General features: G+C 34.1%; 3 protein-coding genes across 4 annotated transcripts; 2 read left to right on the top strand and 1 right to left on the bottom strand.

The window, feature by feature from the left end:
* Positions 1 to 10,195: 10,195 nt before the first annotated feature.
* On the top strand, positions 10,196 to 17,164 carry LOC102605802 (calcium-binding protein 39). 2 transcript variants are annotated; one of them, XM_006339365.2, is made up of 11 exons: positions 10,196 to 10,466; positions 12,100 to 12,264; positions 12,370 to 12,488; positions 13,857 to 13,931; positions 14,193 to 14,286; positions 14,372 to 14,431; positions 14,522 to 14,587; positions 14,669 to 14,767; positions 15,812 to 15,856; positions 16,659 to 16,755; positions 16,850 to 17,164. In XM_006339365.2, the coding sequence occupies exons 1-11, from the start codon at positions 10,344 to 10,346 to the stop codon at positions 16,936 to 16,938; spliced, it is 1,032 nt and encodes a 343-aa protein (XP_006339427.1). In that variant the 5' UTR covers positions 10,196 to 10,343; the 3' UTR covers positions 16,939 to 17,164. The 2 variants fall into 2 exon arrangements, with proteins under 2 accessions (XP_006339427.1, XP_015166746.1); XM_015311260.1 differs by lacking the exon at positions 10,196 to 10,466 and adding an exon at positions 10,526 to 12,007.
* Positions 17,165 to 19,311: 2,147 nt separating this feature from the next.
* On the top strand, positions 19,312 to 21,061 carry LOC102605460 (BSD domain-containing protein 1-like). Its single transcript, XM_006339364.2, has one exon. The coding sequence runs from the start codon at positions 19,530 to 19,532 to the stop codon at positions 20,832 to 20,834; it is 1,305 nt and encodes a 434-aa protein (XP_006339426.1). The 5' UTR covers positions 19,312 to 19,529; the 3' UTR covers positions 20,835 to 21,061.
* An 807-nt stretch (positions 21,062 to 21,868) lies between these two features.
* Positions 21,869 to 24,232, bottom strand: LOC102605126 (BI1-like protein). Its single transcript, XM_006339363.2, has 4 exons — positions 23,851 to 24,232; positions 22,753 to 22,866; positions 22,485 to 22,642; positions 21,869 to 22,376 (listed from the first exon to the last, which is right to left on the bottom strand). Exons 1-4 carry the CDS (start codon positions 24,110 to 24,112, stop codon positions 22,170 to 22,172), a joined length of 741 nt encoding a protein of 246 aa, XP_006339425.1. The 5' UTR covers positions 24,113 to 24,232; the 3' UTR covers positions 21,869 to 22,169.
* Positions 24,233 to 25,985: the final 1,753 nt, after the last annotated feature.

Below are 25,985 nucleotides of genomic sequence, written 5' to 3'. Positions count from 1 at the left end.
GAGGCTATTTTCAGACATAGTTAGATTCAACTTAGTATTGAGTTAATATCTTCTTTTTATTAAACGCATCAGTTTCATTTATCTAAGTTATAGTATATGGGTATTCCCCATCTTTTTATTTTATTTATGATTTAGCTTCTACATCAGTTTATTATCTTTAACATGCTCGTGAGTCGTGATCATGCCAGCAAGGTTAGCTTGGGATTACTTAAGGTTCTAGGTCCCATGTCCGCGTCTCGGGGGTAGTTCAGGGGGTGACAAAAATTAAAGAGAGTAAGGGAAAAGGATGAGGCAAGAAAAAGGGAGGGATTATGGTCGAAAAGTAGAAAAGGATTGCAAATGACATGTGGAAACTGCAGTGCTGTAGATCATAATCGCAGAAGATGTCCTCTGGTAAGTCATGTTTCATCAACTTTTATTTACTTACAATGTATATTTATTTATCTTGCTCTTTCACAAATTTTATAGCTTCAAAAAGGAAAACAAGTTCTCCCAGATGTGCCAGTATCAGCACCCCAACCAAGTGAATAAAATGAACCAATCTTTACGCCAACTCCTGGATTTGTTGCATCTTCTAGTCGACAAACAAGCCAGCAATCAAGTGAAGCATTCAATGAAGCTCCTGGTCCTTCAAAATCAAAGAGAAAAAATGTTTCAAAGGACAAAGTTGATGCAATTCCAAAGAGGTCTAAAAATAGTGGAAAAGAAAAAGTTGTTGCACCTTCAATTGCAATTGTTGATGAAGTTGAAGGTGGTATTGAATCTGAGGATGATGATACATTAGTTGCACCTAGGGTGATATTTGAAGCAAAGATTAGACTTCAAATGAAGAAGCTGCAACAGCAACCAAGTGGTTCAAGAAAGATTAGTTTCAGGGGTGATGAAAATTGTGTTGCTATTCCTACTAATCTGCCATACTCACCAAAAAAGCTAACTTGGAAAGGCAAAGCATGTGTGACCTCAAATCAGTTGACAAAAGACTAGGAGAAAAAGATTGGCAAGCTTAAGGCAAAGAGGGGCAAGCATTAGAAAGTAGTTGCTAAGTAGTGGTTTTAAGTTTTTGTTTAGTATGTAATGGCACAGTGAAACTTCTTAGTTTGCTATTTTTGGATACTTAACCGTTTGTCACTGGCCATGTATGTTAATGACAAATTAGTTTGATAATGTTTTGTGGGCTGAAAATGTTGTGACCTGAAAATTTTATGAATGCATTCAATAGTTTATCTATAAAATGTCTTGTGAGATTGCGTGAAGGAGTACATTTGTGAATAATGCTGGCTTCCAGAAGTGTTGTAGTTTTGAATAATGCTGCGTAGAGAGTGATTATTGTTCATTATACTTTCATTTATTAGTTTTTCTAAAATTGGAATGGTAGATTGTTGGCAAATTGTTGAGTTATGTTCTCAGTTTTGATGTCAGTTAAAAGAATGCTAGGTTGTTGGAAAACTGCATACAACTTAACTTATTGCTGCTTCATCAGTGTTAATTAATTGATAGGCATTTTGATCAACTAGTCGAAGTGGGCAACATGATTTTTTGTATCCATTCTGCATTATTCGAGGTGTAGGGCATTTGCTAGTTTTTTTTTCTTTTTTCTTTCAGTTTCCTTACTGCTGAGAACTATCTGGTGCGGGAGTAATCCATGAGTTGAATGTGTGGAGTATTCTATTGCGCCTAGTAAAATAGGCATCCTTATACATATGCATCATGTGTGCTTATTAGTTTTTTGGTTAGTATTTGGGAAATGAGCGTTACGATATGCATATACATTAGTCGTCATTGTTTCTAGGCATTAGTGTATGTGATTGTTGAGAAGCAGGAAGAATTTTGAACTACTAACAGATATGTGGTTATCATTTCCTTGAACCTCTATATTGAAGGAACATTTTCATTAATCAAGAAATGGGAAAATGGAGTGTGTGCATTTCAATCCATATTCTTTTTAGTATACATGTATTATGACATTAATTGGAACTGAATGTCCCAAATGGATAATTCATTAACCTCTTCTTGTTCTTATGCACATACGGTTATCCTTACTTTTCTGTTTTTGTTATATTGTTGTTCATATCTGATCAATGTGAGTGCAAGGAGTTAGAAGTCAGGTGTAAAACTGATTTCTCATATGGTGCTTAATATGACTATGGCTTGTGAGGCCATTTATTTTTTATCCTGTCCAGATAAATTAAGTTGGATGCACTATTTTTCTTTTGTGGACACTAATTGCGTGTTTTTAGAATGTCTACAAGTAGTGGTAAGCACTTTTTTAGACTCTACTTCTGTAGTTCTCATCTTACCACTCAAAGCAACAGGTAATAAGTTGCGGCAATTTGGTCCTCTATTAAGCTATTTCCGATATCACTATATTCATCATCGGTTTTTCGATTAGGGACCTAATAGCAGTATTTGTATTTGCAAATACCATAGTCTAGCTAATAAAATTACCATCAACAGCTTACTCCTTTTATTGATCTTGTTTTAACTTGTTATTGCCTACCAACTTAGTGATATTACCATCAACAGCTTCACTTAAAATTACCATCAACAACTTAACTTATTGGACAAGTGGTAGTGTAGGATATTCTTCTTACAATTTTTCAGTTACCAATTACTCTTGAGGAAAAGTGTATGTGGTAGCTAACTTAATGAAGGCAACTGTTGAGGCTGATCCATTGAGGATCATGAGAATTAACAAAATGCACAAATATTGCATAATCGAAATGCAGCTTATCAAGCTGCATAATTCTTCATTAGTAGACAGAACAACAACATACATCATCTTGCAAATTTTCAAAACAAAATGCAGCTTATCAAGCTGCAAAATTCCGTCATTACAATAACAAAAAACCACAAAACTAACATAATCTAATAATACTAACTTAACACAAACAATAGCACCACACTACATATTAGCAACTACAAAACCAATAATAATAGCCCAAGAAACTGTAAGGAAACTTATAAATTGATGAACTTTCAACTCTAACTTCAAAACTTTATCATCCAAGCTAGATACATTCTTCTAAACTCTCAATTTTATCCGTCAACTCCAAATTTGACATTTTTCCCTTCAAAGTAGAAACTTTCGTCAAATCAGAAATTTCATTTCCATTCATATCATTCAACTCAGACATTTCATCGACAGCCATGTCTTTCAAATAAGAATCCTCAATGCCACCCATATGCTCCACAATCTTCTTCAAATGATTTCTTTCTTTCCGAATTGAATCCAATTCAACTTTTTGATTATGAATCATGGTTGACACATGACGTGGAAGTTTTTCATCAATCCAATTCCAATAACCACAAGAATTTGACCCAAGACGACGACATATGTAGAATCGACATCCACCATTTTAAAAAGTTGTAGCAGTAAAATATCTTGCCATAAATCTGCACTTACATGTATGAGATTGAAGTTCTTCAGGGGAAGAAATCGAAGAAGAAGCTAGCATTTATAACAAATTGAAGAAGAAGAACACTGATGTTCTAAACCCTCTGTAGATCGTGAAATAAATTGGAGGAAACGAAGTGTTTATTTGGGAACAAGGTTTTAGGGTTGTTTTAATTAGATAGGTTCTTTTGTATTGGGTCGGTCGGGCGGGTTTAATAACTATTTGGGCGGGTTTAGTTGAAAATGGGTGAGTTTAAAATTATATTAAATAATTAAATTACAACCAATGGTTGAGTGCCACATAATTAAAACTATTATTTAATTATTTTAAATGGTGCTCTGCTAATGAAGAGGCTAAAATTGAACCCAAAGGTGGATGAGAAGGGTATTTGGGGGCCAATAGGTGGATGGGGGGTAGTTGTGTGTACCATTTTCAATAATTCGAGGGTATTTTAGGCCCTTTTCCGTTACAATAATTAACAATTAAAATATAATGAAATAATTTAAGAGAAAAACAACAATAAGATGTTTACATGAATACTTGCAACAGAAGTTGTTGATGTTGATTTCACTATCAAAATGAGTTGTTCCAAATTTTTCTTTGAATTACTAGGAAACAGAGATTGTTCTTGTTCACAAACTAAGTGGTTGTGAGTGTGTCGTTTGAATATTGGCAAAAAAGTAACGTTTTAATTTTCTCTGTTTTTCTTCTATTTTTCACGTTTTTATGTTATACACGTTCTTTCCTTTTTTCTTCACGTTCTATCGTTGTTCTATTCTGAAAAGAAGAGGTCTCCTTTTAAAAGGAGAGGTTTGAACAATTAGAACTTCTTAATTGTTCCCTCTTCTTTTTTTAAAAACAATCTTATCCATTTATTTAATTCTTTTCTTAAGAAATTAAATAAAACGAATCGAATCGGGTAAGATCGGATCGGATCATGTCAGTACACATGGGTAACTCACGACCCACCAAAAAATTACATATCTAAAAGAAATTAAAATATTTGGTTGGCTCTCGAAATTTCATTAGTGCCACATAAATTGGGATAGAGATAGTAACATATAATATGTAAAAAAAATAATGTAAAAAGTACTATTAATCGCAATAATTTTCGATTTAAAATATTTCAAAAACATATCAAAATTAGTTGATTCCAAATTACATTTGTGCCACATAAATTGGGACATGGAGAGTAATCCTTATATCTAGTATTATAAGAGACTAGGAGATGTAAGTGTAGAATTTTCATAATATGAAAAATGTAAGTACTTGATTTTAAAATGTAAAAGGTTTAAGCAAAATTAAATTAGTTATAAGAATGTATAGTGTAATTAATCATAACTAATGAATGCCAAAAAAAAGACTCAATTGGCAAAATTATTGAGCATGTTTAGAAGCTACTATACAATTTTTTTTTTAATTTTATAAACAAGGATAATAGATTAATAATTAATATGCATCATTACAAGGTAGTGGCAACACAGTCAGTAATTTTTTGAGGGTAGACTAAAAATAGTACTATTACAACGTTCCATAGTAGGTGATAGGCTTGTAAGCCGTACAAAAAAGTGTTCCTACTTTGTCAGCTCTACTATCTTTGAAAGAAACAAGGGCGGAACTTCAAAATATCTGCAAAAGTTTTCTTCCTCCATTTTAGCCCCCTCTTTAGCTAATGTGTTTGACACTTGATTCTCCTCTCGAAATACTATACAGTTACTTATATCTATTGGTAAAGAAAGAATGAGTCAAATACAAACAAACTAAAAATTCAAATACCACAATTATCCTTTAATTATTTTAAGATTTGTTAGTTAAATAATCAAAATCACTTACAATACCTTATTGAATGTTCAAAGTTGTAAGTCATATAACACAAAAATTAAAAAAATGAATAATTAATAGAGTACAAATGTTATTTTCGTTTGAAATTTTTAATTATTAAAACATAAATCAAAACAAGAAATCATAAATTCTAAATCTTTCATCAAACTAAATCAAATCCCAAGAAAAAAATTGTCTTTTTTTTTATCAATTTGATTTTTTAATTAGTCCGAACTCCGAATAATACATGCCGTAATTTTAAATTCCACAAGTAAAATTTATTTTGAAATTTCAAATTCATGAAAAATGTTATTTTTCAATTAAAGAAATTGCTTTGCTTTAGGGATCGTTCCTGCGCATCTCCTTACTTTATAGCAGTTATTGCTCCGGTTCCAGAAGGTAAGCTCTCGCCTCAGCTTAATGAATAGTTATAAATTTTAAACAGAATTAAGGGAGATTTGGTGGAGGGATTGAAATAAATTAATTTTAGGATAAACTTTTAAATAAGTCAACACACTATAACATCTCGATCTTTCAGAATGTCTAAATTAATCTATACCTTTGTGGCAAAATGAAGAGTGATTAATAAGTTAAGAAGGATGTGGTATGACTTATTTGAATTGTACAATGATCGTATTTTAAGTTTTGGAGTCAAGCAAGTCAAAAATAAAAATTGACGAAAGTTAACGCAAGTTTTGTTTTAAAAATTTCTCTGAAATTTGGGTTAAAATATCTCAGAGATTTTCTCCCAATCTATGAAGAATTACAAGTCTCACAACTTATTAAATAGAAGGTCTATGAGTCTAGTTTTCAACACATTAAATCATTCATCCATACAAATTACGATTTCAAAATAGAGAACTATTCACATTTTTTCGAGATGATGCAAGCATGCACGTGAGGTGAGGTGAGCTAAGTTCGATGAAACCTTTAGTTAATCTGCCACCTTCATTTTCTTCTTCATTTTCACATTCCAGATAAAATCCATAAAATACTCCTTAGATCTTAGTGATATCATCTTACAAGCTTCAGGAAAGTTGCTCTACATCGCGAACTCATCACTTTGGCATAGTTTATTTCATCAATTTCATGGTATATTTGCAAAAGCATTGTGGCAACGAAGTACTATACATATAGAGTGTTATGGGTATCATTATGAGGGTGTATAACAAGGTAAAAAACACTATTTTATCGATTTATAGATACTTTAGACCTCGCATAGTATTTTTTGATGAAAATGCCTGTCTTTTGTTGGATTGTCATGAAGCCTTATATTTTTGTGTATTGATTGATACCCTGACATGTTGTAGTATTAGGAGAGAGGAGCGACAGAAGACTTAAGGACGTTTGAATTCATCGAAAAGAGATATGTCAAAACTATTTCCTTCTTTTGACATGTTTTCTTAAAGCTTATTAGGAGCAATACAAGTAGTTTGTTGTTATCGTTGATAACTCATAGCCATGATTGTTAGTTGTTGGCTGTTCGAGTTATTAAAATTATCACTTGTCTGGATTCTTGTTATGTTAGTAGTGACTTATGTTGGGAACGACTTATAAACTATTTATATAGGTTGTTTATAGCTAGATTTCTCACTTTCGACCTATTGAATTGTTGTTGTTGCCCTTAGGGATATTGTGGTTAGTTGCATGAATGTGATAGTTTTCTAAGAGTACTACGTATTGCCTGCGGGGCTATATTGTTGTCTAAGAGGTATGCTCTTTCTATGAGGCTACATTGATACATAAAAGGGTATGTGCTACCTACGAGGCTATATGAATGCCTAAGAGGACTATGTGTTACCTACGAGGATATATTAATACCGACTATTTGACTGCCTACAAGGCTAGAGGACTATCGATAAGGATATGCAGACTGAGTTGACACCTTTCAAGCTTGTAAGGGCTAAGATAGGTGGTTTTGTTTGTTGTTTGTACCTGCCAAGCTTATTGGGGCTTGATTAGATTGTTGTTTGATTATTTTTGCATGCTTATATTCAGGAGCATGTCAGTATGCTTATCTTATTTTAACTTCATTACCTGATTAGTTTTGATATATTATGATACATGCTCAATTAGTCTATTACCTTTCATACTCGGTACATTGTTTCGTATTGATGCCCCATTACTTGGGGGCAGCATTCATACCTACAGGTCCTGACAGACGACCTCAACAACACAATTGACTTCTATCGAGTCGGCTAGTCCATTTCTTTTGGAACTGTCAGAGTAAAGTATGTTGAATTTTGTTGTATATAGTTTTTTTGCAGCCCGGGGACAATTTTGATCAAGATTTACTACTCTTAGAGGTTTGCAGACTAGTGTGGGATTGTATAGTCATGTTATTGGCTATGTTGGCTTTGTTTGTTGGTTGGCTAAAGTTTTATGATTGTTCGGTGTATTGTTTTGACACATAGCTATTTTCAACTTCTGTATAAAGTTCATGATGACTTTGACGACCTATATAGCGTTTACGTTTTTCTAGATATCATGGTAGCGTCAACGTCCCAAACATGACTTGTGTGCTAGCTGACTATTGTTTTATATGAACTGTTGGGAGTATTTTTTTTTAGTAGAGTTTTTAATAGGGGACTTGCCGATTGAGTGCCTATTTAAAGCCAAAGTATATTTATTTATTTTCTTGGTCGTATATGATTGCTATGCGCCGTTAGCAAATAGTTCATCAGACCTAAGTTTTGACATTAGTTATAAGTTGTGCCCCTTGAGTTTGGAGCGTGACACACACAATATTTGATTGACAACATAAAAAATTCACCAAATAACTAATGCAATATTTCATCAACATTAAATAAATATTGTAATAAGATATGCGAGGATTTGAATATTATTTCATACCAAATGAGATATAAATAAAAATATGCGTTATTAACAATATGAAAAATTAAACTATTTAAGACAAAATATTATTTATAGAGATAATTACATTTTAGTGTAGTTCATAAAGTTACATTGCATAATTTAGCCAAGATTTTCAATGCTCATCTAAGTTAGTCAATTTGCATGCCTTTCATTAATGAAACTCCACCATTGATAACAATAGATTCTCCACATAAAAGACACTTTATTTTTCCAACCTTTTACTAGAAAATTAGAATATATCCAACTATTGTTTCTTTGTTTTATAAAGATTTTTTTTTTAAAAAAAAAATTAGATTAGATTTTGAAACTATAAAGACCAACAACAATCAATTTTTGATTTCAATTTCATGGTGGAAATAATAATGGAAATACAATGTTGTGGAGTCTCTACGAGTCATCTTACAAAGACATCAATCGCACTCGAATATTACCAACTTTTTTGTTGGTCCAATAATTGAAATGAGTAGTCCCAGACGTATGTATATATATAGCTGGTGATTGATAATGATTCATGATTTTGAAGAAATTTACATATTAAGTTGTTGATTTATCTTCGTTATTGGAGCTATTATGAAATACTATTGACATTTCATGGTTATAGACAATCCTTGTTGAAACTTAAACCTTCAAAGTCTGAAAATTGATTTTTCGCAAATAAGTTTCGTTTTGAATAGGTATTATTATAATACAATGATTACGTAATAAAATCTAAACATGAAATTTTGAATGATTTGACGTAGTTTTTGAATAAATCTGACTTTGGATTCAAAAAAGAATTGTATAATAGTATATAATATTATATTATTACCGAAAGAAGTATATAATATTATATATTATTGTATATGAAATGTATAAATATCTCTTATAGTTTATATAACATTTTATATTAGGTATATTATATTATATCTCAAGTTTATAAATACTTGAGAAAATGGTCTAAACCCCCCCCCCCCAACCTATACTCGAAATCTCAACTACACACTCCAACTTTACGGGTGCCCTATTACCCACCTGAACTTTATATTTCTCTATTTTATACACACCTAAGTGCTGACCTGTCATGGGAGGTGTTCTCACCTCCTCTAGGCGCGTTAGAAGGTTAATTTTGACGAAAAATTCCTCCTTGTCTGAGCTCCGGCGAGTTCGCCTGAATTACAATCTCTGTTCATATCGATCTTACTTACATAATTGGGTGCGCTGGGCTGAGGGGATTCCAACATAGTGATTTGTTTCCCCTGAATCTCAGTTATCGCTGACGAAACTTCGTTTGAGTTGAGAGGCGATTTTGGCGATTCTCCCCCCAAAATCGCCTGAGCAGATCTCTCAAACGGTAAGATAGAATGTTGTGATTTTGTAGTATTAGGTAGATCTTGAGGTGTAGATTCCATTCCATCAATTGGAACGATCTGAATCACTCCAGATTTGGCTAGGGAAATAATTTCTTGCGCCCACTTTAACTCCTCCTCCAAAAGATGAACAGTGATCGGTGGATTGTAATTCAAATTCGAGGAGCTGCGGTTGGAATTTGAAGGTGATTCTTGTTGGAGAAGATCCGTCTCCTCCATGGGTATATTTTCGCATTAGTCTGAAAGTCGTCTGACCATCGCCGGCGGCGCTACGGCCATTCCGGTGGAACTGTCAACTTGCATTCTTCGTTACAGAGCGCATTGCTAATGGAGAAGGATTGAAAATGAGAAAGGAGGATTTTTTTTTCTTTTACGTTTTAGGAGGGAAATGGGGGAAAAATAAGAAATGGGAGTTGAAGAGGCGGGGGACCTAGCGCGTGGAATCACGCAGACCTAATTATTTGGTTTATGTGTTGAGGTCAGCACTTAGGTGCGTATAAAATAGAGAAATAAAAAGTTCAGGTGCGTAATAGGACACCTGTAAAGTTGGAGTGTGTAGTTGGGATTTCGGGTATAGATTGGGGGGGGGTTTTAGACCATTTGCTCTAAATACTTTTATAAAAAATATATGAAAAGCTTTTGTATATTATTATAATATTAGAATATCATATTGTATTTTAGACTAAAAATCTTATAATTTTTGAAATTTCCCCTTTTTCATACCCTCATTATTAATCACCACATTACAATCTTTCCATTATTATTCATTGTTTAAACAACCTAACCAATCCTGAGTAGGTATATATAAAATCCAGAGAGAAAGAGAGAGAGAGAGAGGGGTTTTGGTTGTGGTTTTTGATCAAATCCAAAGTGGGCATTGTTGTTTGATCGAAATTGGTTGACAATGTCTTTCTCTTTCTTCAAGGCTTCAAGGCCTAAAACTCCATCAGAACTCGCTAAAACAGTCAAAGATAGTTTTAATGCCCTTGATTCCATAACTGTTGCTGAAGTTAAAGCCCTCGAGAAGGTTCTTTTCTTGGACCCATTTGATTCTTTACCTCTATTTTATGATTTTTCATATTCTTTACGGAACCGAGTTTTCTGGGTTTGTTTTGTTTTTTTTCTAAGAAAGAAAATCTACCAACCGTATTTTTTTTCTTGTTTTACCTGATTTGGCATATTGTTTAGGGAACTGGTTCTTGTGGGTTAGTGTTTCTTTTGGGAAAAGATACAAGCTTTATTGAATTTGTCGAAAAAAAGAATGAAGGGTATCGACTAGATTATTAGTAAGATTGATCAGCTGTATATAAGCACTACCAACCTGCTTAAGAATCAAGACAAAGAAAAAAGAAAATGGAAATGAGCTTATGGTTTGATCTTTAATTTATTTCTGAATAGCAGGGATGGGGAGTTCTACTTTTCTCCTTGTGGGCGTGTGGTTATGTAGTTTAGTGATCATAATTCATAGGTGTGAAATAAGTAGAAGTGATTGAGTGGAGAACTAGTTAATGCTGGTTTAAATTTCTAATTGTTTTAGAAGGAAATGAGCATTACAATTGATCGATGGTTTTGGGACTGAACTGAAATTGCTATTTTGTTATGGATTTGGGTGCTAAGAAGGAAGTGTTTTTGGTAACTGTTATCGGTTGGATTATAAGAATTTCTATTATAAAAACTTAATTAGATGCTTTCCACTTGTTCAAGCAAGGCTCAGCTTAGTTAAACGAATGATTTGGATAGTTGGAAACTGTGATATGGACTAATGGAGAGTGGAGGAACCGGAGGATTTAATGTAGATTACTAGACAAGGGTTAAGTAAAGTTAACTGCACTGCTACACATTACTATCTTTCATCATAAAATAGAATTAATAGCAAAAATCTGGACAAAGGGAGCAGTTTTTCTTCTATGAATATGTTGGTTAAGAGAGCAAGTACAGTAACTGAGATAATGAAAAATTATTTCACCTTTTTAGTTCTTTTTAGTTTCAACTTTAGGCAGTTCTCTAAAAAAGATAGCAAACAAAATTATCCCCAGAGTCGAGACTAAAGAGGAATGCATAAAGCAATGCTTCCATAGATTCGATCATGATTTACAATTATAGCTTTCATATCTGTTTGTTTCTTTTTATATTCTTTTTTTAATCAGCGTTGTCTAAGTTGAAAAAAATCATTTCTGTCCCTAAACATTGGAACCTGTTAAGAAGTCCGGATGGGTAGAGGGGTGGGAAATTGGTCTTCTTATATGGACTTGGACAAATCTTCCCTCATGAGCTAGCTTTTGAGGTTGAGTTAGGCCCAGGTACCATATCTTTACATGGTATTAAGTATTAGGGCCAGACTCATTCCAATTTGTTGTTCACCATTGTTGAGGCCCCATTTATAAGTGTTCACGCTCCATTTGAGGTCTGTGCGTGTGGGGAGTGTTAAGAAGTCACACATCGGTAGAGGGATGAGAAATTGGTTTCCTTACATGGACTTGGACAAACCTCCACTCATGAGCTAGTTTTGGGGTTGAGTTAGGCCCATGTGCCATATCTTTACCGAAACTAAGAATAAGGCTTAACAGGGTAACTATCTTTCCTTGCTTGCTTTTTTTTTTGTTCATTAGAATCTGTTCCAAAGGATGACAGTGTTTTTTTCAAATATCCCTTTCTTACAGGCTATGGAAGAAGTTGAGAAAAATATTGTGGCAATGAAAGTTATGCTCGCTGGAGATGGAGAAGTTGAGCCGAATCCAGATCAAGTTGCACAACTAACACTTGAAGTTTGTAATGAAGATGTTATTGCACTCTTCATTCACAAATTACTTATATTGGGATGGGAAGTATGTTTTTATATCTTATCTGAAAGGATATTCAATCTTTCATCAAACTTAATACACTGTATTTAGTTTTAGATTCTATGACTAATTATTATGACTTTTGCTTAGGCTAGAAAAAATTTGGTCCATTGTTGGTCTATTATGTTGAAGCAAAAAGTTGACTCCACATATTGTTGCGTGCAATACATGGAAAATCATTTGGAATTGCTGGACTTCCTAGTTGTTTGGTAAGCAAGTCTAATTTTTTGTGCATGCACATCTGAAGAGGGTAGAACCACCATGATTTGAAGATAATTGAAATTATTTTTAGAACAATTTCTCTAGTTGTAAAGATGACTCCGTAGTATGTGTTTCCATTTTGGTAACCCCCTGGCTGGTGGTGGTGAAAGTGCTGGAGACCTGTAAAAACTTAGCACTACTGTTTCCTTTAACAGATGATAGTATTGTTAGTCCATCCTGACTGATTGAATTATGTGATTATATAGGATTAGGGGAAGTAATTGTCTTTCCATATGCAGATAGGGAAAGTCATTTCAAACATATAATACTTCGTTGGTTCCACATGTTATATATATTCTTAGAGTGAAGAACTCTCTCTTAAAATTGTCTTTTTCACGCTCCTACTTCTGAATTAGCATACCAGAAAACAATCTATTGTCTTTCAGTGGGATAAAAAGCTCATTCCATTTAATATCACTTTGTTCATTTCCTTTCAATTAGTTTGTTACATCTCATTTATATGGCCATTTAGTATTTGAAATTTAAAAGTTTTCAATTGTCATATATGATATATCAACACTAAGCTGCTGGTCCCCCACCGACACTTGTATCATGAATCCTTTATAACAAGGCCTTACCATATCTATCCTGTTTTGACAATAAATATGACATCTGATATTAGAGGTTCTTTTCCTCTAGCAATAACATTTCTTTCTTCCTTTTGTTTCGGTTTTCTTAGTTGTTTTACGAAATCTCCCTTTGACGTGTTCTGGTGGCATCTTTAGCTTTCTTAGCAGCTAAACTAGGGAGTCTGTGTGAGAACAAGAAAATTATCAATTCAGATTAAACACCTGTAAACAAATATAAAATACCATGGCACTAGAAGGTCTTCAAAGAAGATGAAAGTTGAGCAAATAGGATTCATTAAAAGAATTATCAACCCTCCTATTTCAAAAAAAAAAAAAAAAAAAGAATTATCAACCCTTATCCTTTAAGAGTTGGGTTCTATTGAAAGGTAAGGCAAGTATACTTAAGATCTCAAACTATAATGACCAAATATATACTGAAAATATTCCTGAACAACTGGTATTTATAGAATCCAGGCAAGTTAGATTTGGATAACATTCTTTCACTGTCAGAAGTTCCTTATTTGGCTTACACGTGAACACCCTATGATCTGTTCTTGAAAAAGAACTCTCTCCAGCATCTCCGTTCCTCCTGTTCTGCTCTCAGTAACCTTTTAACTTCTATTTGTTAGGTAACTCTTGATAACCTTCTAATTTATATAATAAACATAAGCTACAGTTTGTTGTGAAATATTGTCACTGAATAGTATTAACGTTCATGGTACTAAGACATTCTGATTTCACGGGCAGCTATGACAACAAGGAAATTGCTACGCATTGCGGAGGTATGCTTAGGGAATGCATAAAGTTGCCAAGCCTTGCAAAGTAAGATATTCACACTTCCCTAACCCTGATTGTGTTTAAAGCTTCTTTGTCACTATCAGATTCTTCAGATTTTTGAAACTTCTTTCATTTTTGCCATTGTTTAGCCAAGGTCTTTCATTGTTACTTTATTTCTTGGAATAGATTCACCTTTTAGGTCCAGATTCTCAAAATTTACTCAACTTCTTGAAGAATCTGGTATTTTACACCCCAAGCCCGTCCCCGATTATATTTTTCTTATGAGTTTTATGAACCTTATTTTAGATACATCTTAGAGTCTCCCAGCTTTGGATTGTTCTTCAAGTTCGTGGAGTTGCCGAACTTCGATGTTGCTTCTGATGCATTTTCTACCTTTAAGGTCATATTTTTTGAAGTTCAAGATTGTGCTTGCTATGCACCATTCTCTGTGAATGCTGCTTTTAACATATCTTGAAATTCTGCAGGATTTACTCACCAAACATGAATCTGCTGTGTCTCAATACCTGACTAATAACTATAGTGAGGTTTGTCACATCTGAATTGTCACCATTATTTATCCACTGATCAGTCTTACGTTAGTTTTGTTCTTGATACCTATTGACTTTTACTTCCAGTTCTTCGAGCAATATGAAAAACTCTTAACTTCTCCTAATTACGTGACAAGAAGGCAATCTCTGAAGGTTAGTTCCCTTGTTAATAGTCCTTTCTTTTGATTGTTCTTATGGCTCTTCCGCTGCTGATAAATGTTTCATGAAGTTTAGCTTCTCTCAGAATTTCTACTGGAGCCTCCCAACTCCCTTATTATGAAGCGTTATATAGCAGAAGTCAGCCATTTGAAAGTTATGATGAATCTACTGAAGGTATTCCATGTTGTCTCTCGCTTGCTCTATCATAGTAATGTTTCATTGGTGAGGATAACTGGTATGTGAGTTTTGGAACTGTTGAGTTACATAGTGTGCCACATCGGTATAAAATGGCATCTAAAGGGGTTTGTAAAGATCTATACCTCCACCTTGCCTCTTAAGGTTTTGAATTGACTGCTCAAATTCTTCACATGGGCCATAGCAACTGATACAATCCAGGAGAACCACACCATAAAAGCTAGCTATTGAGGTGGGAGATCCCAAGGCTACATAAGCCCCACATCAGCTCCCCATTAAACCAATGCGGGACTCAAGTCCCTTAACTAGCTTTTGGGGTGTGGTTCTCCATGGGTCATACCAATGGTATCAGAGCTACCCAACGCCCTTCGTGCATGTCGTGCCTTGGATGGTAACACCGGTACTGCAGTGTTGTCCTGGGGCAAGAAATGGTCTAGCGCACAACCGTCAAGGACTATAGATACGGAGCGTAGTGGTTTGTTATGATCCTATTACAAGGTATGGGACTTGAGTCCCACATTGGTTTAATGAGTAGCTGATGTGGGGCTTATATAGCATTGGGCTCTCCCACCTCAGTAGCTAGCTTTTGGGGTGTGACGATCCCTGGTTGTATCAACAACCTTTGAGAGGTCCATTCTCAAATGTAAGTGGTATTAGTTTATGTACCACAAAATTGGGTTACACGTGTAGGATGGTGTTAAGTTATGCATTATCTCCCATTTGGTATAGAAAGACATCCAGAAGGGTAGGATGCTCAGACTCTTTCAGCAGAAGTATGTAGTTGACAGTACTTGATGAAGGAACACTAGGTGACTCCATAGTCCATTCTCAGTTCTGTACTTATCTGGAAAAGATTCAGGGGACAATATGAATTTTTTGGAGTGTTAAGAGTGGTCTCAGATTGCATCTCAGGACTTCCTCATGCATTATACTTGCTTTAGTTGGACTTGGGTGGAGATTTATAGTTTTGTTTCTCTTTTTCTCGTTCAATATAAAAATGATTTTATTTTTCTTCACATGCAGGACTCGAGCAAAAACATCCAAATCTCTGCTTTCCATATTTTCAAGGTGATAATATTGTCTTACCTCTAGATATCCTGCTTTCTGATAAGAGGGGAAAGGGGAGGAAGGTATCATTTTGCTAACTGTGGGAATTACCAACTTGAAAATCTGAAACTTTTTTCTGCATATGGAATCACCAGAAAATCTGCATAGTAATATCTCATGTAGCATGTGCCACTTGTAGCGAAAGATCTAAGCAGATTACTTAGCTCATAGTTGTGTAGATCTCTAAATACCTCAAAATGGACTCGGATGATTAATAGTTGCATTACTCTCATAACCTAGAACCCGAAAGTCCTTTTTCCCTCAGATGTTTTCATAGTATATCTTTTAGCCATGATTTTGGCACACCTGCTATACAGAAATTCTATTGTCTCTTACATGTTACATAAGCAGACTCATCAATATTTCATCATGTGTAGAAGAGTGCTTCAAATATGATCTTTCTTACTTGTGTCAATCAAACGTCAACAACAATGAAAGACAGTCAAATTCAAGAATTTGCTATTTGGGACACACGTTTCAGAAATCCAATGGGGAGGTTGCAAATTCTCGAGGATTTTGTGGCAGTGTCGATCCTCATTGAATTTGATTCCATTAATGTTCATGCTATAATAAGATATCCGAAGTGTTCATGATCTCTCTCTCCTTTCAGTAATTAAGCATCCATATGTCTGTGGTCCGGCCTTCTCTTTAACTCACATATAGCAAAAGCTTAATGCACCTGGCTGGCTGCTCTTTTATGTCCTGTTTGCACATACAGATTTAAGGTATATGCAGTCCTCATGCCTATACAATTCTCTTGCAGGTGTTTGTTGCAAATCCAAACAAGCCTCGAGAAATAAAACTTATATTGGCAAAGAACCATGAAGGGTTATTGGCATTGTTAAACAACCTTGGAAAAGGTAATACATTTAATTTAAGCATATAGGGTACAATTGCTCTTGAGATTTAGCATCAGTATGTTTATCAGTTCTCTGAATTATTCCATTATCACAGGTGGTGAAGACGATCAATTTGAAGAAGAAAAGGAGCTGATTATGAAGGAAATAGAAAAGGTGTCTCGGTTGGCTAACTTGGAATCTTAAGTATATTACCTTTTTTTGCTTTTTTGTGATTCATTCTCATTCTTTGAAGTTAAAGGAAATGTCTCTGTGAGGGTGCTGCTTGCTATAACATCATCTCCCTAGTCTAGAAAGAAATGTCATGTACTTACTTATGATCAAACCTATTTTCTTAAATATAAGCTATTCAGTGGAAACTTTTTGTGCAGTCTATTGACTTATGAGAAAAATCAACCTTTATAGATGAAAAGATTATCAAATGTTCATGGACTGAGACTAGTCTTATATTTCTGCTGTTTATCAATCTTCTTCTTTGTCCTAGTGGTATCCAGTATCCTCACTTTCTTTCTTGCCCTTTCTTCATGCTGGCCTAAGACGTTTTCCGTGACCGAGAGGTATAGCAAGAGGGATCTTCCCTAAAAAAAGTACCAAGACCTACCTGTTTTTTGCTCCCTCTATTGATAGAAAAAGGGCACTCCTACTATCGTTTCAGTGACTCATAGAGCTAAGCCTTATTCCCCCACCCCTAGACGTAGAGGTGATAAAGGGGTTGAAATGAGAAAAGTCTCGTAAATAAAGAGAAGAAAGAGGGACAAATGAGAAAAGGTAATTTGTCACATAAAGTTTTGTTCCTCTTTACCTATTTGTCCATTTGCAACTAATACAAAACTAAAAATCTTCTTAAAGATAATTAATGGGATCTATTTTAGTATACATTTCCTCTTTACCATTGTTTTAGTTGGTTCATTGTGTGAATGTGGCATGTTTTGGCCATCCACCAACAAAGTAATGATACATTGGTTATTTTCTCTTTATAAAATAGCATTTTTAATTATAAAGTAAAGTTGTGACCATATCCACTATGAATGATAAGTGAGGCCTCTAATCACACCAACAAAAAAAAAAGATTTACTTTTGTCGATGCAATTATTGAATTTTTGTATTAAAAAATTTTGGTTTAGGAGTTCTTGACTTCTTTTTTTCCAAGTTTAGGAGTTTTTTTTTTGTTTAAAAAAATCATAATTAGATTATTTTATTTTGCTGGAAAAAATTTCTTGAAGAAAATAATCTCTTCCATATTTAGTTAATTATTTTTCGGAGATTTTTTTTTGAATTTCTATAAATTGAAATATTTTTATTTCAACAAATAATAAAATAATACTTCAATGTAATCGTTTAAGAATTCTACTCAGGGAGATACTATTCTCTCAAGTCTCAATTGGTCTTTTTTTCAATATTTGCTTTTTCCAATAGGTAAACTTTCAAGTTGACCTTTTTTTTTTGTTTTGCCATAACTCTTCATGTTATTGTTAATTTTGTTATCATGCTCATATATATATATATATATATTAGTTCATTTTTTCTTTGCATTATATTTTTGAGTGTGTTTTCGTATATCAATATTAATATAATTTTGACTTTTGATATCAACGATGAAAATTTGTTCACTATATTTAATTTTGCTCCTTAATTGTTTTGTGACGGTGAGTTATCATGTTTGAAATTTTTATCTTAAAATTTTTATGTTATTTTTTTAAAAAAATTGTACTTAATAATATAACCTAAACACAATAAATTATCTTTTATATACATTTATTATTAATTAACACAATAAATACGTGAAAAATACATACACTTAACTAGTTATTTAAAAACATAAAGGTTATGCTCTATCATAAAAGATACCAAAAAATCAGTGAAATAATAATATGTTTCTTTATATTCTATCATTTTTATTTCCAATTGTTCTAAATAATGTTATTCTTTATCAACATTTTTTATGAGACACTATTATTAACAAAAGTCAGATTAGACAAAAGAGTTAAATATAAGGTAAGTATATCAATTTATATATATTACCTATAATGTTATGCTTTATCATAAAAGATTATGTTATTGTTAATTTGTTATAAGTAGTTGTCTTATATTATTGTTCTTCAATATAATGTGTGATGGTGAATTATCATGTTCCTTTTTAAATACATTTTTTATCTTAAAATTTTTATGTTACTCTTTTAAAATTTTGAACTTAATTACATACCTACAACAATTTATTCTTTTTATATATGCTATATTATTCGCGCAGAACACATACACTTAATTGGTAAAATTGATGAAAATTATTTTTCTTCTTCAACCTTTAAAAAGCAAATATTTTTATCAATTTTGAACTATAAACATTCTCCTTTCATTATTCCGTAATATCAGTTTTGCTCGTGCCAAATGCCAAATTGGATTTTACTATTTTACTATTCGCTATAATTATAAACTAATTATGCATACTATATATACCTAACTCATTTACTATTTTACTAATTCACTAAAAATTTAAACTAATTATGCATGCTATATATATCAATTGACTCTAGATTTTTTCAAACTACAATCCAAAAAATAAATGTTTAAATTTGTCGGTGGAGTATTTCCTTATTATATTTTTAGAAATGATTTAATTGTATCTTCCGTCTATTTAATAAAAATAAATCCATCGGAGATTATCTCCTGTACGTCTCCGCCGCCGTTGAGAATTTTCCGGCGAAGGTATAGGCCCTACAGCGTTTATCCATCAGCAATATAAAATCAAATCGCACTCAACTTTTTCCATTTCTCTCCTCATGGATTTCTTCAAATCTGTATTCGCCGACGATCCAGAATTTTCCGATACCGATGATGCCCCTACTTCTCCATCATATTCTCAATCTCAACCAGAATCTCCAAACCCTAACCCTAACCATGATGTTCCAGCCATAACGAACGCATGGACTTTCGGTTCAACTTTGTTCAGAACCATAGCATCGAAATCGGAATCCGTTGTTCAAAACTACCGCCGCGATTTCGAGGAATTCAGCTCCGGGTTGAAAATTGAAACCGCTACAATCCGTGAAGTAGCTAGCCGAGCGGTTAAGGACTTGCCGGCTAGGTTTGAATCAGGCGCCGCCGTTGCACAGGAATCGCTAGAATCGGTTGGACAAGCTATTGATAATATCGGCTCCACTGTATCGGAGATTATTGCTCATGGTAAGGAGTCGATCCTTGATAATGATTCTGACAGTGAATTATCTGAAAATAGCAGTAGGAGTTTAGGGAGAAGTAGTTTAGAGCAAAATTTAAACTTGAATGTCAAACCTTATAGTAGAATTGATGCAACAATTCGAGCGACCCAGTGTGATGCGAAAACGTATTGCGATGAACCAGAGGATATGATTGATTATAATGAATGGAAATTGGGATTTGTATTAGAGGAGATGAATGGGGAAATTGAGGGTTTGATGAAGGAAAATGGTGTAATAAATGAGATTTATAGCGAGGTGGTTCCGAGTATGGTTGATCAAGAAACTTTCTGGAGTAGGTATTTTTACAAGGTTTATAGAATAAGGAAAGCTGATGAAGCAAGGGCAAAGCTTGTGAAGAGGGCGATCTCGGGTGATGAAGAAGAGGAATTGAGTTGGGATGTTGACGATGAAGATAATGAGGATACGGAAAGGAGCAACCATGTTGCAAGTGAAAATGTAGCAAAAGAAGAAGTTGAGAAGAAAATAGATAGTTTACAGGTTGATGACAGGGCTAGGAGTTTGGTAAGTAGAGAAGACGAGAAAGAAACAGCTTTGGAGACAACAAGTGATGGTGGGGATGAGAAAGGAATTTTGGCAGGGAGGGTTGATGATAAGGGGAGTTCAGAAGGTAAGAATGATAACAGTGATTTTTCAGTTATTTCCAGCCAAGTGTCTTCGCACGAGGGAGATGACCTTGGGTGGGATGAGATTGAAGATATTGCAAGTGGTGATGAGATCAAGGTGCCCGAGAGAATGAGCCCGAATAAAGCTGATTTGAGGAAACGTTTGAGTGCTGCGGAGGACGCACACGAGGAAGAGTTATCATGGGATAGTGAGGATGATGATGAAGAAGCTGCCAAATCATGATAGTATGCTCATTGTGCTTCTAAAGTTGTTTACTTGCTCTCGGCTACTATTATAGTTTTACTTTCCAAGTATTCGAAAGAGATGCAGCAGTAGTTATTCTGGATTTTATTTGATGGCACTTTATAAGAATAATGTATATATCATTTCTATTTTTTGGAATTTAAGAGAACTGTATCCAACTGCTACTTTGGTCTATTTTCGATGTTGACACTAAATTTGTATTGTGATCTGAGATCTATCTGCATCGTACACCGAATTTCAAATGTGAACTTCCATGTGTTTGGCGCTTTTGAATCTCAAAATTCGCTTGGTGCTCAAAACAAAATATATTCTCCTGCAATTATGTCCATCTTATTTTTGATCAGTACCTTTCCTCTAGGAATCTATGTATTTAATGGCCCTTGGGCAATTCCTGAACTGTACCTTTGCTCTAGGAATCTTATTTTTTATCAGTATCAATTAATTCGAATTGTTTGTTTGATATTTAGTTGCTTACATGGTCCTGAGTCCCTTTCATATGTCAACTTTGTCTCAAGATGTGCTACCTACCTACTCCTTAGATTTACTTTTATGCGAAATGATCGTGCCTTGTCAATTGTCATTGTGGTGCACTGTGGATGAAAACCTGTATAGCACATTTACGTCTCTATCCCAAGCAAGTTGGGATCCGCTTATGAGTTCTCATTGATCATGCCACTCCACTTTATAGTGTGGAAAAAGTTTACTTCTTGAGGTTTGGAAGTGTGGGATAAACTCAGCTCCATGGTTTGAGGGATCTCTTGCTTAGAGTAGCTTTAGTTACAGGACGAGTTATAAATTATCCTTCATTTGAGAGACATATTCTTTACCTAAGGTGAATGTGAACACTCTTAGCCAAAAATCATAGGTGGCAAACAAGTTGGAGACAAGAATAAGGGGATAACCAAAGTGAGTGCTATTAGACAGTCAACATGTGCATAGGCAACTGGCTCCTTAATATTTTAATTACACTATCATGTAACTTTTTAGCATGAAGGAATAGGGTACACAACGCATTCAAAGCTAAAGAATATATTGCTATGTTTGAGCTCTCTGTCAGGCCAGTAAATGCTGACCCATTTCTCAGAGTCGATTACAGTAAACATCAATGACACTTATTATGGAATTTCCAGGTAATTAGCCTTGACATTATCAAAACACTGGAACTTAAGCGCTACTTACAAGTAATATACCAGTAGGGAGATAGCAAAGATATCTATCGATAGAACCATGTTTCTGCCATACTAATGGACAAACAAAGCAAAAATCTTAAAAATATTCCAATCACACGCACATCAGGTTACATTGCCCACACACTTAGTTGTCTCCCTGCCTCAGAATGCGCAGGATGGTCAAGAACAGGTTCAGAACATCCAGGTACAGAGTGACAGATGCCCAGATGTATTCATCATATGTAAACCTCTTAATCAGGTTGTCTGTGTCATATATAATGTATCCGCAGAAAATTATAGCACTCATTGCACTGTAAACAGCACTAGTTGTAGATCCGAGAGGGAAGAACATCTGCAAATGGACAAAGTCTCATAAGTCAGAGCTACAAAATAGGTCATACAAAAATTCTATTTTCTTGAATTGGGACAAGGTGACGAGCAGAAGAAAGGTCACACCAACCTGCATAAATCCAGTCAGGATAAGTACAAAGAGGCTAGTAAAGAGTATTGGACCCAGGAAGCTGAAGTCCTTGCCCTTCTTAGAAGCCCAGAATGTGTAACCGGTCAGAGCTGAAACTACAGCTGATGTCAAGAGCAAGGCTTCAAGCACAATTCTTCCTGTAATTTCGAAGCAAATGACTATGAGTAAATCGTCCAAGCTGTCAAAGTATAAAGATATTCCACAAACGCCAAAATAGAAAGCTTCATAAAGCAGAGAAACTACTCACCATCAGTATTAGCACAGGTCACACCCACCGTGAGACTCAATGAAGCAGTGAAGAGGCCAAGGAAAATAAAATTCAAAGGATGCTTCTGCTGATATATGTGTAAGGGCCACAGCACTGCACACAAACAAATTATTACTGGTCTAACTTCGACAAAGGGAAAGGAAAGTGCAAACAGGTCGATAAACTTTTGGACAATTTGATAAGAGCAAATCCAGAAGCATCAAACCCATGCATTAACTGCAAATTTGTACTGCAGTTCCAAACAGATCTGCATACACTATTAAACACCAAACCAATCACCATAATCCAGTAACCTCAAGTTTCCTCCCTTGTCTCAGCTAATTAGAAAATAGTATTATATACAATTCATAAAGGAGAAAAATATTGCTGCACCATCTGTGCAAACACAATCATTAGAGCTGATCAATGCAGTGGCAGATTTACTAACAAAACTGAAATTACGCTGGCCGCAACTACAACACAAAACACAAAAATCTCAAAATTTGAGATTGTATCGTTGACTGAACACCACGTGAAGAGTAACCTACAAATCCAACAATTCAGAATACAGATATCAACAGTTAATGCACAAGAGAACAAAAGCCAAAAAGATCATAACTCTACCTGGATTCAACGTCTACTATATGTTTATAAAATAATTTTATTTAACCATGTATAAGCAATGAAATTTTCCTCCAAGGGGGTTCAGATGAACCCTTCGACCCTACCTGGCTCCATACCTGCCCAGGTCAACTTGTCCATGTATAGAACATAAAGCGAAGCTAAAATAACCCCCTAATAGATTGCACAATTCCCATTAATCAAAATACATACACAAAAGAAATGATTCTAAGGTGAAACGATAGATCTCAAATTCCGCTCTAGTTGTAGCATAAATAAACTTTATACGCTCAATTCAACGCATTAATAAACAAAGATGAATATCCACAATACAAAATCACGGAAAAAAATATCAAATTTCAGGTCATTATACGTCTAAGAAGTCAACTATTCAGAAATCAGATCGGCGACCAATAAATACAGGACATACACAAAGCAATAAATTACCGAAAAATGAACAGATCTAGGTTTACTTACGAACGAAAGGAAGGAAAACGAGGAGGAGAAGAAGGCCAGGACTTCCACGAAGGAGATCGTTGATCGGCGTATAAAGTACAGTAACGGCGGATACAAGGGTGGTGAGAAGGATCTGAGCAGCGAGAATCCCATAAACTTTACGGATAAAACCCCAACGCAATTGATTCTCTCCATATCCAAGACCTGGATACAAGGTTCCTTCCTCTATATCACCTTTGATTCCTCCATCACTCTCCGTGCTCAAACTCGTGAATCCGTACATCTTCGATCTCTCTCTCTCTCTCTTCTCTCTCTCTGCAACTGCAATGAATAAGGTTTGTTGCGGTGGAATAGAGAAGAAAGAGTAAATTCCTCGATTTTTTGGACAATTCCAATTAAGAAAATAATACTTAAGTAGTGTAATTATTTAATAATAAATATATATGTAGAAGTTTCTGTGATGTTACTTGAAATTCTCTCTCTACTAAAAAATAAAAATATCCCAATATTTTTCTTTCTGCTAATTTACAAATCAAGCTAAACTTTGAGAGAGTTTCAGGATGACTCAGTTGGTTTAAAACTGATTACTTATAATAATAATAATTTGGGATTGATTTATTCTTAATATTTTCTGAATCTTGTCTATCACATTGCTTAGTATGATTTATATTTATATAAATATATTATTTTCTATTGACATTTTATTTTAAAAAATATATTATATAATTAAAATAATATTTATAGTGAGTCATGAAATATAAACTCTTCATAACTTTGCTCGCATAAGAAATATTTACAAAGAAGGAAAAATTATTGAAATACACGTCTTATATTTTCCTTATTTCTAATATTCCCTTCTATTTCTAAAAACCTCTAAAATCTAATGTATCCGAGCTAGTTTTTAATGTATCCGAGCTAGTTTTTAATGTATCCGAGCTAGTTTTTAATGTATCCGAGCTAGTTTTTAATGTATCCGAGCTAGTTTTTAATGTATCCGAGCTAGTTTTTAATGTATCCGAGCTAGTTTTTAATGTACCTGAGCTAGTTTTTAATGTATCTGAGCTATATATTATGTATCTAGTTTATTTTATAATGTATCCGAGCTACATATTATGTATTCGATTTGTTTTAATTTTTCAGGGATTAATGTAATTACAAACTAAATATGAATAAATTATAATTTCATATTAAAACTATGTGATTCCTAAAATTTATACTTAAAAAAAATAATTGGGATCACATATAATTATTTTTCAAATATTTCTATCCTCTTATTGATACAATATCAAATATAATACTATCTGCCTTAGTTTTTTCTTTTTTAGGACATCTCTTGAAATTTAAACTTATGATTTTTTTAGTAAATTTTAGGTTTAGCAAACATAAAAATCATATTTGTATACAATAATTATAGTTTGTATAATTGTGCTTCATAGCAAACTTTATGTTTGCTATGGAGCATTAGATTTGTATAAATCGTTGTCAGCCTCTCATTTGTATAAATCGATGGCAGCCTCTCGTCTATATGAATCGCTGACAACCTCTCAATTCAATTTTATGTGTTTGTATGTCTGTATAAATTTTGAATTTGTATACAATTGAATCGAAATAAAATATTTATATATCAAATCTCTCTCTCTCTCTCTCTCTCTCTCTCTCTCTCTCTCTCTCTCTCTCTCTCTCTCTCTCTCTCTCTCTCTCTCTCTCTCTCTCTCTCTCTCTCTCTCTCTCTCTCTCTCTCTCTCTCTCTCTCTCTCTCTCTCTCTCTCTCTCTCTCTCTCTCTCTCTCTCTCTCTCTCTCTCTCTCTCTCTCTCTCTCTCTCTCTCTCTCTCTCTCTCTCTCTCTCTCTCTCTCTCACAGTTTTCTCTCGCTTTATACAAACATAAACGCAATTTATACATTTGTGTTTGTATAAAGTGAGAGAGGCGAGCGAGATCTGGGAGAGTGGCGAGCGAGATTCGCTGGGGAGAGAGGCGAATGACAACTGTTTGGCAACTCTACCAAACAACCCCTAAGAGTATACATATATTTTTGTGGTATCATTAATGAATCTTGTTTACACCTTACTCATTAGTCAATGATACTATAAGAGTATATATATGTTTTTGTATAAGATTACTTTGTCATACTCTACTCATTAGTCAATGGTACTAAA

This window comes from Solanum tuberosum, unplaced genomic scaffold, assembly GCF_000226075.1.
Source record: "Solanum tuberosum cultivar DM 1-3 516 R44 unplaced genomic scaffold, SolTub_3.0 scf00010, whole genome shotgun sequence".
NCBI classification, from domain to species: Eukaryota; Viridiplantae; Streptophyta; class Magnoliopsida; order Solanales; family Solanaceae; genus Solanum; species Solanum tuberosum.
The sequence above is the reverse complement of the archived record's forward strand: the minus strand, read 5'-3'. Positions and strand labels throughout refer to the sequence as shown.

Excerpts from the sequence above, each read along its gene's own strand:
- LOC102605802 (XM_006339365.2), top strand. The coding sequence starts at position 10,344 with ATGTCTTTCTCTTTCTTCAAGGCTTCAAGGCCTAAAACTCCATCAGAA. Across the intron at positions 10,467-12,099 it reads AAGTTAAAGCCCTCGAGAAG|GCTATGGAAGAAGTTGAGAA; the intron begins GTTCTTTTCTTG and ends CCTTTCTTACAG. Across the intron at positions 14,287-14,371 it reads ATGCATTTTCTACCTTTAAG|GATTTACTCACCAAACATGA; the intron begins GTCATATTTTTT and ends GAAATTCTGCAG.
- LOC102605460 (XM_006339364.2), top strand. The coding sequence starts at position 19,530 with ATGGATTTCTTCAAATCTGTATTCGCCGACGATCCAGAATTTTCCGAT.
- LOC102605126 (XM_006339363.2), bottom strand. The coding sequence starts at position 24,112 with ATGTACGGATTCACGAGTTTGAGCACGGAGAGTGATGGAGGAATCAAA. Across the intron at positions 22,643-22,752 it reads GACCTGTGCTAATACTGATG|GAAGAATTGTGCTTGAAGCC; the intron begins GTGAGTAGTTTC and ends TCGAAATTACAG. Across the intron at positions 22,377-22,484 it reads TCCTGACTGGATTTATGCAG|ATGTTCTTCCCTCTCGGATC; the intron begins GTTGGTGTGACC and ends GTCCATTTGCAG.